The sequence below is a fragment of the Orbicella faveolata genome, unplaced genomic scaffold, assembly GCF_042242905.1.
Source record: "Orbicella faveolata isolate gen_17 unplaced genomic scaffold, um_ofav_v1 contig_14, whole genome shotgun sequence".
Lineage (NCBI taxonomy): Eukaryota > Metazoa > Cnidaria > Anthozoa > Scleractinia > Merulinidae > Orbicella > Orbicella faveolata.
Genome location: NW_028301541.1, coordinates 13005001 through 13020000, shown reverse-complemented (window position 1 = coordinate 13020000; position 15000 = coordinate 13005001). Strand labels below are relative to the sequence as shown.

At 41.3% G+C, this 15000-nt stretch overlaps 1 protein-coding gene across 1 annotated transcript; it reads right to left on the bottom strand.

The window, feature by feature from the left end:
* Nucleotides 1-4491: 4491 nt before the first annotated feature.
* LOC149114069 (uncharacterized) lies at nucleotides 4492-7347 on the bottom strand. Its single transcript, XM_089286689.1, has 2 exons — nucleotides 6907-7347; nucleotides 4492-4778 (listed from the first exon to the last, which is right to left on the bottom strand). Exons 1-2 carry the CDS (start codon nucleotides 7279-7281, stop codon nucleotides 4620-4622), a joined length of 534 nt encoding a protein of 177 aa, XP_089142815.1. The 5' UTR covers nucleotides 7282-7347; the 3' UTR covers nucleotides 4492-4619.
* Nucleotides 7348-15000: the final 7653 nt, after the last annotated feature.

Sequence of the window (15000 nt, the reverse complement as noted above, 5' to 3'; positions counted from 1 at the left end):
ATTAACAAGCAGCACAATGGCTGTGCACGTGCGTAATATCTTGGTACATTTCTTTGCCGTCCTTTGCAAGACAACGTGAAATGACCAGATTCTGCGTTGTCTCGAGAACGTGAACCACAGCGGCCAATTTTTTAAATTTTTATTTCAAATTTTTCGCTGTGTTCCGGATTTATTTTTGCGATAGTTTTGACAGTGATAAACAAAGTAAATGACTTCAGAGTATCGCGAGATTCGTAGGTAAAATATAAATTCATTTTTTAATCGATGTTGTCCTCGGCGTCGCCGTCGTGGTTTCGTAAACTCCCTAATGACGCAATCAGGTACGCTACCAAGTACACGAGGTCAGTAGACGGGTAAAATGAAAGAAAAATTTTCCTGCTGTTACCAAATCAAGTTTAATGAACCTGTACTTAAACCAGAAACACCAGACTAGAAGCATATCGCTAACCACTAACTGTTAACGTCTACCAGCTGAAAAACTAGCTGTTATCTGTCGAAAATTATACTGAAATCCAACTGTAAACATGAACCTGCAGATGGCGTAGTGCGCGCGCAAAACAGGTGCGAGATACGCAAATGTTTTACTTACTGGGGAGGTGACAGGAAAAAATGTAACGGGCACCCTAAAAGTTTTCAAAAAAGATCAATAACTTTAAAAAACGCGTGGTTACCCCTACATTTTATGTTATAATTGGTGTGGCAAGCCTATTCAACACGTGAGTAGTTTCTGGTTGTGACCAAAAGGTATTTAGACTATATTTTAACTGAACCAGAGGAAGGCTGTCAGAGACACTAAAAGCGCTGTTGCAACGATTTTGTCATTAAAAACATGCCAAAAATGGTTTTTATGTTAACATTTACCATGTAGTTTTAAGATCTTTATAAATGTGTTTGCTTTTCTGTATGTAAAGGCGAATCCTAAGAAAATCTGTGAAGAAATATCCTTTCCTTCTTTTTTCGGAAAAATGCTAATGTCAGCATTTTTGTTGAGATACAAGACTAATTATCTCGAAAAAATGTGTGGCTACCCCCATTTTCCTTCGTGGATTCCAATAGTCGTTGCAAAGATCTACTTTTTCCGCGAGGTCCTAACCTGGCGCAAAAACCTTTGTATTTAGTAGACACCGTCCTTAATAATTCTTTTTACCTCACATGCACTTTAAATGGAGACCTATGGTATCGTCTGTAGTCTCCCATAAAATGGAGACCCATGGCGTCTTCCATACCCTCCCCCCCCCCCCAATTAACGGATACCATTATTTCTTCTTTAACCATCCTCAATTAAATGGACACTCATGGTGTCTTTTATAGCCCTCCTTCAAATGGAGACTATTGGTTGGCTTCTATAGGTCCCCGTGAAAATTAAGACCCATGGTGTAATCTCTAGTCCACCCTCTCCCATTAAATAGATACCCGTGGTGACTTCTATAGCCCTCCTTTAAATGGAGAGCTATGATGACTTCTATAAGCCCCCATTAAGTTAAGAACCAAGGTTTCTTCTATAGCCCCGAATTTGTTGAGACTCTTGCTGGCACAAAACATGACTCATTCGTTAGCGACATAAAACCGGTGACTCTCAAAGTGTATTGCTTCAAGAGTCATCGAAAACGTCTAGCCTCGTTCGTATCGGTTGGTTTTTTTTATTACAGATTATTACTGGAAAAGATCATTATATTGAGTGCCACGGTGCAAAGTAATATCAAGTTAAAAGCTTTCAGTTAAATTTCGCTACACGCGATGCTGAGTCAATATTGATATCTCAGCACAATTTGTTCTTCGCTGAATAAAAATCTAATTGGTAAGAGTCCGTCATTGGTCTTTTCACTTAAAACAACGATGATCATACATGTCTTAACATATTCCTCCGCGTTTCAAATGTAATATATTTCATATATTTACTTGCACACAGGTATTTTGTTAGGTGTCTGCTGGGTTCAAGCTTCTAGTTCACTTGTATATATAACAATCACGGGTAAAAGCTCCAAACGGGCAATTTCCGCCGGGAGACCTAAAACGGCGGAAGCTAACTCAGTTGGCATACTTCAGAAAACCAGGACTTCCTTTAAGAGGAAGCACAAGGGAGAAATAGAAAATGACCCCGGACGTATCAGAATGGCTGGTGTATAGCACGCGAACGCGTGATCCAAGTTGGAGATTTCGAGGTGAGGCTATTTGATCTGTGCCGGATGGTGTCAATTCAGACAGTCATCAAGCCGGGAACGAGTCGAAGGATGGGAACAGGTTGATGATATATGCCAAAGGAAAGTTTGGACCACATGTTAGAAAAAACCAGAGGGATGATATTTATGGAGGCTTGAACAAGGAGAGATTTTTCTGAGAGAAACGCGACTGACTTTCATTGACACCTGTCATTCATTGAAACCTCGTTCTCAGTGTTTTTAAAATGGCGGGCGGGAGAACAGTACAGATAGAGATTTTTTTTGCCCACACGCTTTATTTATACACACAAATACGCTTGGGTTGTTTACACTGATATAAATTACTTACAGTAATACAGTATTTGAATTTTACATGGTACTTCTCTGTAATTATAAAGTTGAAAAAAAGCACAAATAAGTAATCAAAAAGATAACAAAACAGGACATAAACAAAAAGTAAGATGACTAAAGAAATTAAACAAAAAGCTAACACGATTAAGCCTATGCATTACCTTACCTATGTAAGATATAAAAAAAATACATTACATCCTTCATTTTGATTGACAGCAGAATTTCTATATACCAATCAACCTTATATTGTAATAATGCTATTGATTATTTTTTAATTTTCTTTATTTTATTAAGTAATATGCCAATAAAATTATGTTTAAATAAGTAATATAACATCTAGATACATTTTTCTAATTTCCATTGAGTAGTTAGTTTGTTTACAAGTTCATCCAAAGACAATTCTTTCTGAAGATGTTTTGAGGAATAGATATATTGTTTGACCAAGATGATGAGCAAATGTAGCCTGCGTCTTACGGGGTCCGAGAGCATATCAGTTACGTGATGTATATCATGAAAAGCAATTTTTTCATTCGAGAGTGTTACTGCAGTATCTTGGCAATGATTGAACAATAAAAAATATTTCCTCACAGATTTTAAGTTTTGAAATCAAGATTCTGCCTTGATGATCTCTTTGAATGACGTCGAAATTAAAAGTAGAGTTTGGGTTTAAAAGAATACATACTGCCTTGGACTGTACAGTTCCACGGCAGAAGAAAATTTCTCCGCGCCATCCCGCAGACCATATTTTCTCATCATCCGGTTGTGAATAGGCCTCTTGTAAACAAAAAATTGTGGCTTTTTGCGGTTTTAAATAGCAGAAGTTTGCTCTCCTTTTGTTTTGATTTCTTATACCTCGCACATTTAGCGAGATAACTTTTAAATTACATGCCATTACTACGTGAAAAAATTGGTTTCATAAAAGGTATTGTTAACTTCCGTTAATACAAGGCCCAAAAGTTAAAAACAGTGCGTGATAGGAGACGAAAAGGAATGCAAAACTATTTATGATGAAATACAAAGACATAACAAACACAGCAAATTACCTAACAAAAAGAACAGCTATAAACCTTTAAATCCTAAGTGCTAACGAGAGAGGTCAACCAACGGCTATCTCTAAAAGGAGGAACGGGGAATCGAAGAACGGGGAACGGGGAACGGGGAACGGGGAATCTCTAAAAGGGGGAATCTCTAAAAGAGGGAAAACGGGGAACGGGGAATCCAGGAACGGGGAACGGGGAATCTCTAAAAGGGGGAATCTCCAAAAGGGAGAGTCTCTAAAAGGGGGAATCTCTAAAAGGGGGAATCTCTAAAAGAGGGAATCTCTAAAAGGGGGAGTCTCTAAAAGAAGGAATCTCTAAAAGGGGGAATCTCTAAAAGAGGGAAAACGGGGAACGGGGAACGGGGAATCCAGGAATGGGGAACGGGGAATCTCTAAAAGGGGGAATCTCCAAAAGGGGGAGTCTCTAAAAGGGGGAATCTCTAAAAGGGGGAATCTCTAAAAGAGGGAATCTCTAAAAGGGGGAGTCTCTAAAAGAAGGAATCTCTAAAAGGGGGAATCTCTAAAAGGGGCAATCTCTAAAAGGGGCAATCTCTAAAAGAGGGAATCTCTAAAAGGGGCAATCTCTAAAAGGGGCAATCTCTAAAAGGGGCAATCTGTAAATTTTTTACACTCCTCACTCCTGATATTACTCTCGTGCTTTTTTTTTCCTGTAGACAAAACGATAATTTAATTTATTCTAAACCACAAAAGCAAATAACAAATTTTCATAACAGTATATTCTTAGTGTTTTCTTAGTGTTTCCCCAGCTCCTACAAATTGATGGCGACTGAACAATATCTGCCTTTATCGTAAATTAAACCAGAGACCAGGATTTCGTCAAGCACTCCAAAACAACAGAACAAAACTAACAAACCTGGCAACGATATGTGCCTATGTTCTAAGCCCTAAAGGTTCTATCTATATTCTTAGTTCAGGAGTGACGTACAGATCTCGTTTGGATATCTAGCGATCGGCTTTCGCCAAAATCAGTGAGCTTACTTATCACAGGCTCGTGTTTCCACGCGTAAGCTATCTTATTTCGATCCATCTCCGCACGATAGTGGTGATTGCTAACCAACACATTTTAAGTCCCTGTGCGCTATTCCATTTTCGTGCAAGTAGAGCAGTCCTCCTGCAACATCAGCGGCAATCTTATCCACAAATGTGCCCTCTATTCCATTGCAGTCTTGACTGTCGATAAGGTACATTAACTCGTTTAACGAGCTCAGCTTTCCTTCACGGGTCTGCCTAATGTGCGAGCCAGCGAGCCATACGAGTCATGCGAGCCAGGGTGCGAGCCATGCGAGCCACGGTTTAAACATGAAAAAAATATTAAATAAACAGGGATACTACATACCAAAACATCTGATAAGAAATACATTAAATAACGCTGTATTTTAATATATACATGATACGAGTTACACTTATAGCCACATGAAGCGACGGTTTTAATTTCTTAGATGATTCTAAAACGTAAATATATTTAAGTGCGTGACTGTATTTATTTTGTGTTATTTATTTAGTTAGTTTTTTTAAGATCTTGAATAGTATTTTTTGAAAGGAGTACAAATTTCGAAGAAAACCACCATCGAAGGTACGTGTTGGTAGTAAAACGATTTATCCCATTGGCATGATCAAGGTTCAGATAACATCAATACTGTATAGATTACATAACACTATCGAAGTCACGCCTTCTCTGTAGTCTTTAGAACGTAGTGGAGCTTTGTTGCTCTTTGTGTTCTTGTTATTGTTGCTGCTGCTCACAGCTTGTTCACAATTTCCCTACAATTTTAAAAATTACAGTAGAATTTTAGAGCCCCGATTTCTTTAAACCTTCTATTATTCGAAACAATCTTTTGGTCCCATTAGCAAAAGAGAGTCAAAAAAAGTTAGGAGAAATTTTCCCTCATCCCCACACATCTCGAATCATTTTTCGTTTCTCTGGGAGGTTCGAGAAATCGGGAATCCATTGTATAACTCGAACTGACTTACTCTCTTGACTATTTTTTGGGTTTATTTTATTTAGTTAGTTACGTGCTAGCAAGGTGAGTGTCTTGCTATGTAGATTGTTGAAATATCTCGTTTTAAAAGTAGATAGGCATAGGTACGAGAAACTGGGTTTGAAAACGACCGACAATGGCGGATGGACCATGAATAAGTAGTGCGGTACGATATATCTTATATACATACTAATTTTTGTCGAGGAAAAGGTTGTTGTTGTTCATCGTGGTAGATGCAATAATAAAATGTATTATCGTTTGTCACACGATGTAGTCACTTTAGATGTAGATCGCGACGTTTCGACTGCTTACTGCTTGTCTTCTTCAGGCGATAAGGTCGACTGATTGCACGGTATCATTTATATCACAAAGGTCGGCTGTGATTGGTGCATTTCGATCCTCCTATTGTTCCATTGTTCCGACGAGTAGCTGTTCCCTCAGTGGTCCGCTGTTTGTACCGTTCTCCTGTTGTTGTGTTTTTTGATCGTGGGCATCCATGCTTCAGGAATTTCAATTCCACTATCCCTGTTAATGTTATTAGGGTGAAGTCTTATGTGAATAGCTTCCTTGACCCTACGTGTGTACCAGTGAGGATCTCGATCAATAAACTTGACCTCATTCCAGATAGGATAGTGGCCGGTCTCGTAGGTGTGTTCAGAAACGGCGGAGGTCTGGGTACAGGCGAGTCGTATATCCCTGTCGTGTTCTTTGATCCTCTCCTGCATAGATCTCCCTGTTTCTACGATGTAGACTTTGCCGCACTCACAGGGAATCCTGTAGACAACACCATCTTGTTTAGCCGGGTTGACGGTGTCCTTTGGTCGCACTAGGTGTGACCGAAGTGTCGTGTAGGACTTGAAGACGGTGCGAATGCCTTGTTGTTCTAGGCAGCGGCGGAGAGACTCCGAACCTCCTTGGACATAAGGTAAAACGGCGGTAGATTTAAATTCCGCGACGGGCTCTCTTCTTGGGGTTGAAGCATGGATCCGCACGATCAAAAAACACAACAACAGGAGAACGGTACAAACAGCGGACCACTGAGGGAACAGCTACTCGTCGGAACACTGGAACAATAGGAGGATCGAAATGCACCAATCACATATAAATGATACCGTGCAATCAGTCGACCTTATCGCCTGAAGAAGACTAGCAGTAAGCAGTCGAAACGTCGCGATCTACACCTAAAGTGACTACATCGTGTGACAAACGATAATACATTTTATTATACTAATTTTTTATTTTATTTATTTTTTATTTTTCATTTTCCATGGCTCGCACCATGGCTCGCATGACTCGCATGACTCGCATGGCTCGCACTGTGACTCGCATGGCTCGCTGGCTCGCATATTAGTAAAACTCTTCCTTCACCGCCGAAAACTTCAATATCGAAATACACGTACTCTAGCATAATTGCCATGGGGTCCTGGCAAACAGCTTTGAACTGGACGATGTTTTCGTGGCGTAGCTGTGACAACAACGTGGCCTCTTTGGCAAAAGCTTCAACAAAGCCCGCAGAGGACGAGAGCAGTTTCTTCACTACGACGTCTACTGATTCGCGAGCGTTCTGGGAATATTTAGTTCTTAATACGGCACCAAATGAACCTTGTTCGATAACATCTTGTGTGCCGAGGTTATCCCACTTAAAATGTGGAAGACCTTGCAACTTAGCGACCTTTTTCTTTCGAAAAGTAAATGGCAGTGGAACTTTAAATTCCTCTCCACCTGACGGCATGGCGCAAAGAGCGGTCTGGATTAGCAAGGAATCACTGATTATACTGAGCAAATTTCCGCCAAAATCTCTGACTCGAACAAATGAATTTCTCTAGGAAATATTGTGAAAAACTGGCATGAAACTCTCCTTACCACCGATGCGACGCCTTGAATCAAACCTCCCGCGAGCAGTTGGCGATTCATGCATTCATATGGTTTCCCAGGTCGCCCGCCATTCAATTTTTTTGTAACTAGAAAATTATTGTCATGGAGTTTGAAATTTCTTCAATGGAAGATAATCTATATGTCTGTAAACTGACGCTGTAATAAACTTCAGCACATATCGGCAAAATTTTCAAAACGTTAAACAACCTAGGGCTGTCAACAATTGAAATTGAACGCCTCACCAGGTATGTTTTAGCACAGTGAATGATGACAACCGATCTTGTCGCGACATCTTAGCGAAAGTGGTCGCAAAGAACAAGTCCGGATAAAATGTAGGTTAAAATTTGTTCGTCAGCGAATAACAATCCCTTATTGTCGTTTTTCTTTCATCGACCAACGTGTGCAGCAAAGTGGCATATACATATAAACCGGAGATATATATTCTGACAGATATAACCTGACAGAGATATTCCCTGAGGAGATCAGTTTTTAAACTTGACCTTTGCGCGTTCCTGTGACATTTCCTGTAAAATGGCTAGATTGCGGAATGTCAGAGGCAGTAATAACTACTAATAATAAACTTTACCTGGTTTTTAAAAACATTTATTAAAAGGTATTTTATCCTGCAAACAGGCGTTCTAGCGAGAGCGTGTGGAACGGACGAAAAGAAATATTTGCGAACGAAGGGAAGCCGAGCCGAGCGTCGCAATTTCGTTTCGCAAATTTCCCATTTGAGAGCATGTTCGCAGGCCATAAGCATTGAAGATTCCCACTTTTAAAGTTTATCAGTTGTAATGATTCCCTCTTTTAAAGATTACCGCTTTTAATGATTCCTGCTTTTAATGATTCCCGCTTTTAAAAATTCCCACTTTTAAGGATTCCCGCTTTTAAAGATTCCCGCTCTTAAAGATTCCCCATTTAAGAGATTCCCACTTTTAAAGATGTCTGCTTTTAAAGATTCCCGCCTTTAAAGATTCCCCGTTTAAAAGATTCGCCATTTTAGAGATCCCCCCTTTTAGAGATTCCCCCTTTTAGAGATTTCCCCTTTTAGAGATTCCCCCTTTAAGAGATTCCCCCTTTTAGAGATTCCCCCTTTTAGAGATTCCCTCTTTTAGAGATTCCCCCTTTTAGAGATTCCCTCTTTTAGAGATTCCCCCTTTTAGAGATTCCCCCTTTTAGAGATCCCCCTTTTAGAGATTCCCTCTTTTAGAGATTCCCCCTTTTAGAGATTCCCTCTTTTAGAGATTCCCCCTTTTAGAGATTTCCCCTTTTAGAGATTCCCCGTTTTAGAGATTCCCCGTTTTAGAGATTCCCCGTTTTAGAGATTCCCCGTTTTAGAGATTCCCCGTTTTAGAGATTCCCCCTTTTAGAGATTCCCCCTTTTAGAGATTCCTCCTTTTAGAGATTCCCCCTTTTAGAGATTCCCCCTTTTAGAGATTCCCCCTTTTAGAGATTCCCTCTTTTAGAGATTCCCTCTTTTAGAGATTCCCCCTTTTAGAGATTCCCTCTTTTAGAGACTCCCCCTTTTAGAGATTCCCTCTTTTAGAGATTCCCCCTTTTAGAGATTCCCCCTTTTAGAGATCCCCCTTTTAGAGATTCCCCGTTCCTCGATTCCCCGTTCCCCGTTCCCCGTTCCCCGTTCCCCGTTCCCCGTTCCCCGTTCCCCGTTCCCCCTTCCCCCTTCCCCGTTCCCCGTTCCCCGTTCCCCGTTCCCCGTTCCCCGTTCCCCGTTCCCCGTTCCCCGTTCCCCGTTCCCCGTTCCCCGTTCCCCGTTCCCCGTTCCCCGTTCCCCGTTCCCCGTTCCCCGTTCCCCGTTCCCCGTTCCCCGTTTTAGAGATAGCCGACAACAACGTGGCCTCTTTGGCAAAAGCTTCAACAAAGCCCGCAGAGGACGAGAGCAGTTTCTTCACTACGACGTCTACTGATTCTTAATACGGCACCAAATGAACCTTGTTCGATAACATCTTGTGCCGAGGTCATCCCACTTAAAATGTGGAAGAACTTGCAACTTAGCGACCTTTTTCTTTCGAAAAGTAAATGGCAGTGGAACTTTAAATTCCTCTCCACCTGACGGCATGGCGCAAAGAGCGGTCTGGATTAGCAAGGAATCACTGATTATACTGGGCAAATTTCCGCCAAAATCTCTGACTCGAACAAATGAATTTCTCTAGGAAATATTGTGAAAAACTGGCATGAAACTCTCCTTACCACCGATGCGACGCCTTGAATCAAACCTCCCGCGAGCAGTTGGCGATTCATGCATTCATATGGTTTCCCAGGTCGCCCGCCATTCAATTTTTTTGTAACTAGAAAATTATTGTCATGGAGTTTGAAATTTCTTCAATGGAAGATAATCTATATGTCTGTAAACTGACGCTGTAATAAACTTCAGCACATATCGGCAAAATTTTCAAAACGTTAAACAACCTAGGGCTGTCAACAATTGAAATTGAACGCCTCACCAGGTATGTTTTAGCACAGTGAATGATGACAACCGATCTTGTCGCGACATCTTAGCGAAAGTGGTCGCAAAGAACAAGTCCGGATAAAATGTAGGTTAAAATTTGTTCGTCAGCGAATAACAATCCCTTATTGTCGTTTTTCTTTCATCGACCAACGTGTGCAGCAAAGTGGCATATACATATAAACCGGAGATATATATTCTGACAGATATAACCTGACAGAGATATTCCCTGAGGAGATCAGTTTTTAAACTTGACCTTTGCGCGTTCCTGTGACATTTCCTGTAAAATGGCTAGATTGCGGAATGTCAGAGGCAGTAATAACTACTAATAATAAACTTTACCTGGTTTTTAAAAACATTTATTAAAAGGTATTTTATCCTGCAAACAGGCGTTCTAGCGAGAGCGTGTGGAACGGACGAAAAGAAATATTTGCGAACGAAGGGAAGCCGAGCCGAGCGTCGCAATTTCGTTTCGCAAATTTCCCATTTGAGAGCATGTTCGCAGGCCATAAGCATTGAAGATTCCCACTTTTAAAGTTTCTCAGTTGTAATGATTCCCTCTTTTAAAGATTACCGCTTTTAATGATTCCTGCTTTTAATGATTCCCGCTTTTAAAAATTCCCACTTTTAAGGATTCCCGCTTTTAAAGACTTCCGCTTTTAAAGATTCCCGCTTTTTAAGATTCCCCATTTAAAAGATTCCCACTTTTAAAGATTTCCGCTTTTAAAGATTCCCGCTTTTAAAGATTCCCCGTTTAAAAGATTCGCCATTTTAGAGATCCCCCCTTTTAGAGATTCCCCCTTTTAGAGATTCCCCCTTTTAGAGATTCCCCCTTTTAGAGATTCCCCCGTTTAGAGTTTCCCCCTTTTAGAGATTCCCTCTTTTAGAGATTCCCCCTTTTAGAGATTCCCCCTTTTAGAGATTCCCTCTTTTAGAGATTCCCCCTTTTAGAGATTCCCCCTTTTAGAGATTCCCCCTTTTAGAGATTCCCTCTTTTAGAGATTCCCCCTTTTAGAGATTCCCCCTTTTAGAGATTCCTCCTTTTAGAGATTCCCCCTTTTAGAGATTCCCCCTTTAAGAGATTCCCTCTTTTAGAGATTCCTCCTTTTAGAGATTCCCCCTTTTAGAGATTCCCCGTTTTAGAGATTCCCCCTTTTAGAGATTCCCTCTTTTAGAGATTCCCCCTTTTAGAGATTCCCCCTTTTAGAGATTCCCACTTTTAGAGATTTCCCCTTTTAGAGATTCTCCGTTTTAGAGATTCCCCGTTCCCTGTTCCCCGTTCCCCGTTCCCCGTTCCCCGTTCCCCGTTCCCCGTTTCCCGTTTCCCGTTCCCCGTTCCCCGTTCCCCGTTCCCCGTTCCCCGTTCCCCGTTCCCCGTTCCCCGTTCCCCGTTCCCCGTTCCCCGTTCCCCGTTCCCCGTTCCCCGTTCCCCGTTTCCCGTTCCCCGTTCTCCGTTCCCCGTTCCACATTCATCGATTCCTCGTTCTCCGTTTTAGAGATAGCCGCTTCTTGATTCCCCTTTTAGCCTTTTGGTCAGCTTCTGCAAAACAAGCTGGAACTGGAAATTCGACTATAACACACTACGTTACAATATCCTAGAACAAGATAAATGTTTTTTCTGGCGCCAAAATGACGTTGCTGTAGGTTTTGTAGCTTTTTGTGGAATTCAGACAATTTAGTTAGTTCGTTAGTTAATTTAGGATTAACCCGTGAAATTTGACGAAAATTTTGCGAGAAGCTGAGATTTTGAAAGACCATTCGCCACCTCTCTCTTTAAACAGTTCGGCTCTCCATTCCGTTAAATTCTCGTTGATATAAATCTTGCCCGGTCCTAGATCTTGCGAGAAAACATTTCTAAGATGCAGTCCGGCTTTGTATAACGGACTCTTTGTGTTGTAACTTGCAACGCGGACGATTCTTCACATTATCTTCATCTTCTCTTTCGGAGATCCCATGTATTACCAGATTGAATTTTCTAGTATATTGTTCCGAATCGTCATGTTTTACTTCAGCCTCGTCGAGTCTTCGTTCCATATCTTTCAACTTTGTCTTGGACTTCAACTTGTCATTCTCAAGGGATTTTACTTTCGACGTTAGGATTTTATTTTCTTCAACTAAGGTATCTACTTGAGCCTTCACAGAAGCTAAGTTATCCTGTAACTCTTTGTAGTTTACCTTAAACGAATTCACCTCGAGTAGCAGCTTCTCTGTGTTCGTTTTGATTTCAGTAAGCACTTTCCAAACATCAGCCAGTCAGGGCGATTCGTTACTATTTTCTCGGACGCCACAATAGTTGCAAACGTTTGCTAGTCTGAAATTTCGTCTTCTTGGTCTTGGACAGTTGCAGGGCCTTCAATACTTGACGAGTTACTTAACTTCTTTCGTTTTCGCCTTATCTTTGACATACTCAATATTTACTACATTTATTGGGGTCTTTGGCCTCTCGAGTGAGCGAGCTTAAAATTGCGCGTCCATCCTTTGGCACCCGCTCTACCCAGTCACAGATAAAGATCAAAACTAGATTTGTAACGGAATAATATACATATATTTGCAGTGAAAACAAAGCTTCGGATAAATTTGATAAAAAATGGAGGCCAATTTGTCCTGTGTAAATAGTAACTGTGTGTAGGGTTGAAGGGTGGTAAGGGGTCCTGGTGGAGTGCACTGGGGCTACCAGGTGTACTTCGCAAATGCCAGGAAATGCCCACCGTGTCATAGGCTCTGCCACCAAGTCGGCTGTCGCATGTCCTCCTCATAACCCCGGTAATGCAGTTGTACTGCAGCTGAGCGACAACGGCAAAAGGCGGGTATCCGGCGCCTTTCAAATAACTGGATATTGTGGCTAAGGGAAGGACACCCTGACAGAAAACCCAGGCCCTCCAGGTTGGGGGTTGGGCATGGGGCCAATCACCCCATCCCGTAAAAAATTATCGATTACGGAAACCGGAAACTCTAATAAGCAATTTTACATGGGGAACAGCACAACTACTTGCGTAACTCCAAATGATAATTTTATCACATGGGAGGATGGGTTGATAACCGCAGAAAAAGAAAGAACAGCATTGGGTTTTGACTCATGGAGCGAGGCAACAGTAGCTGCTCGTGACCGTGTGACATGGCGAAGGAGAGTATCTGGCCCTATACCCACTTAGGATTATGGTCAAAATCAAACAGTAACTGTATTAGTATGTTTAAGCTTGTGTCATGATATTGTAAGTAATAACGGTCATACTGTTAATTAGTAAGTTGTGTTAGTAAGTAATGTTAGTATTTGCATGTTTCTAGCCGTAGTATTGTGCATTGTAAGTAGTGTTTGACGTGGTTTTGTAAGTACCGTAAATCCTCGAATTAGCGCCCCTTTCGAATAAGCGCCCCTCCTATCGGCCGAAATTTAAAATAAGCGCCCCCCACCCTCGAATAAGTGCCCCCCTCGCCTCCTCCCATTTTGTAGACGAGTAACGAGACAACAAAGGATCTAATACAGTAATAGCCCACGTATAAGAACCTAAATTTTTCAATTTAGCCAAAATAGGTTCTTATATAAATGGTACTTAAAGAGAGTTTATGCTACCAAGGTCCTTAAAATAGGTTCTTATATTTTTAAATGAATTTCATCTGAATATACTATGTATATTATAAATATCATCTCATAATACAGTATAAATCATTTATTTGCACCATAGAGCAATGCCTATAGCCAGTTCAATGCAGGTACAGTATATGTCCTTAACAAAACATAACAAAGAAACTCATGTTGATACCAAATTCATAACAAGTTCAAGCAATGAGGGGAAATGAAAAAAATAAATTTAAAACTGCATGGCTCTAGCCCCTGAGGTTTGATCATATCATCATCCGAGCCATCAACTGTCATCAGACAACCAGTCTTCATGAACAGTTTCTTAGCAAACGTCTCGTCTGAGGAGAGCTTTCTCCATGCCTCCCCTAGCAGTCCATTGTATCATGAGGATCCCCCTTTGCTTCGCACTTAAACTGTCATGCCACTACCTATACACTTTTACAGCAACCCCACTGATAAGAACCTAACTTAAAATTTAAGCCTTAATAGGTTCTTATGTGGAGAGGGCTTAAAATTAAAATTTTAGCCTAAGAGGTTCTTAAAACCCTGGTTCTTCTATACGTGGGCTATTACTGTACTACGTGACGTAGTATTAGATTTGTACATTGTTTCAGTTTGTGAACACGTTAAGTGAGCACGTTGAACACGTTAAGTACTAACGGTGCCGCGATTTAAACTTTAGGATCAGGTTTTTATGGCGATAAACAGCTTATGTTGCTGCTAACGCGCAGATGATGCATTAAAAAATCATGTTAGGCCACGATTTGGGAAAAATTAAATAAGCGCCCCCTTCGATTAAGCGCCCCCTCCCCCCCCCCCTCGAATAAGCGCCCCGGGCGCTAATTCGAGGATTTACGGTAGTTGTAATACCCTGGGTGCCAGAGGTTTTTCTTGCGCGGTTTCCGGTGTCGGTCATGTCTTCTATTGTGACCCGCGCGAAAAACCTCTGGAGCAGAGCACGATTTCTTTGATAGCGCCGAGCCAATGACAAGCCAGTTTAAATCAGTCTAGTCAAGAATCTGGACTAGAAAGCTGATTGGCTCCTAACGACCTCCCAAGGGTTTTCTAATCTAACAGACACAGTGATTGGTTTCTAAGAATAGAGAACGTGAGACTGTGAAATGTCGCTGAGTGACGTGATGATCGTGGATGGTAGATTTTGAGGTTGATGTTTGTTCGCGCGCTGTAATTAAGGTGTGTGAAAGATCAAGATGTGGTCAAAGCCATATCAAAAGTTTCTCAAAACGTTCGACGGTGTTGACAACTTTTAAAGCGCCGAGCAAAGGGATGGAATGGCGAATTTTATTCACAGCAAGGATGTTTTGGTGGTTTTCCCAACGGGATTCGGGAAATCGTTGTTAGTTCAGTTAATTCCTGGACCCTGTGTTGAACTGCACAATGCTCCCGACGCCGGTGTACCAGACGAGCTGGTACAGCATTTTGAATGTGTGTTTTCACCGTTTGTAGCTTCTTCTTTTCAACAGACAAGATTCGTTTTGTAATATTCTCAGTTTAAATTTGCGACTTCTTTG

Bases quoted from the DNA above. Each gene is read 5' to 3' on its own strand.
- LOC149114069 (XM_089286689.1), bottom strand. From the start codon at position 7,281: ATGCCGTCAGGTGGAGAGGAATTTAAAGTTCCACTGCCATTTACTTTT. The intron at 4,779-6,906 runs GTTTTACTAATA...CGTGAAGGAAAG, and splicing joins TTTTCGGCGGTGAAGGAAGA to CTGAGCTCGTTAAACGAGTT.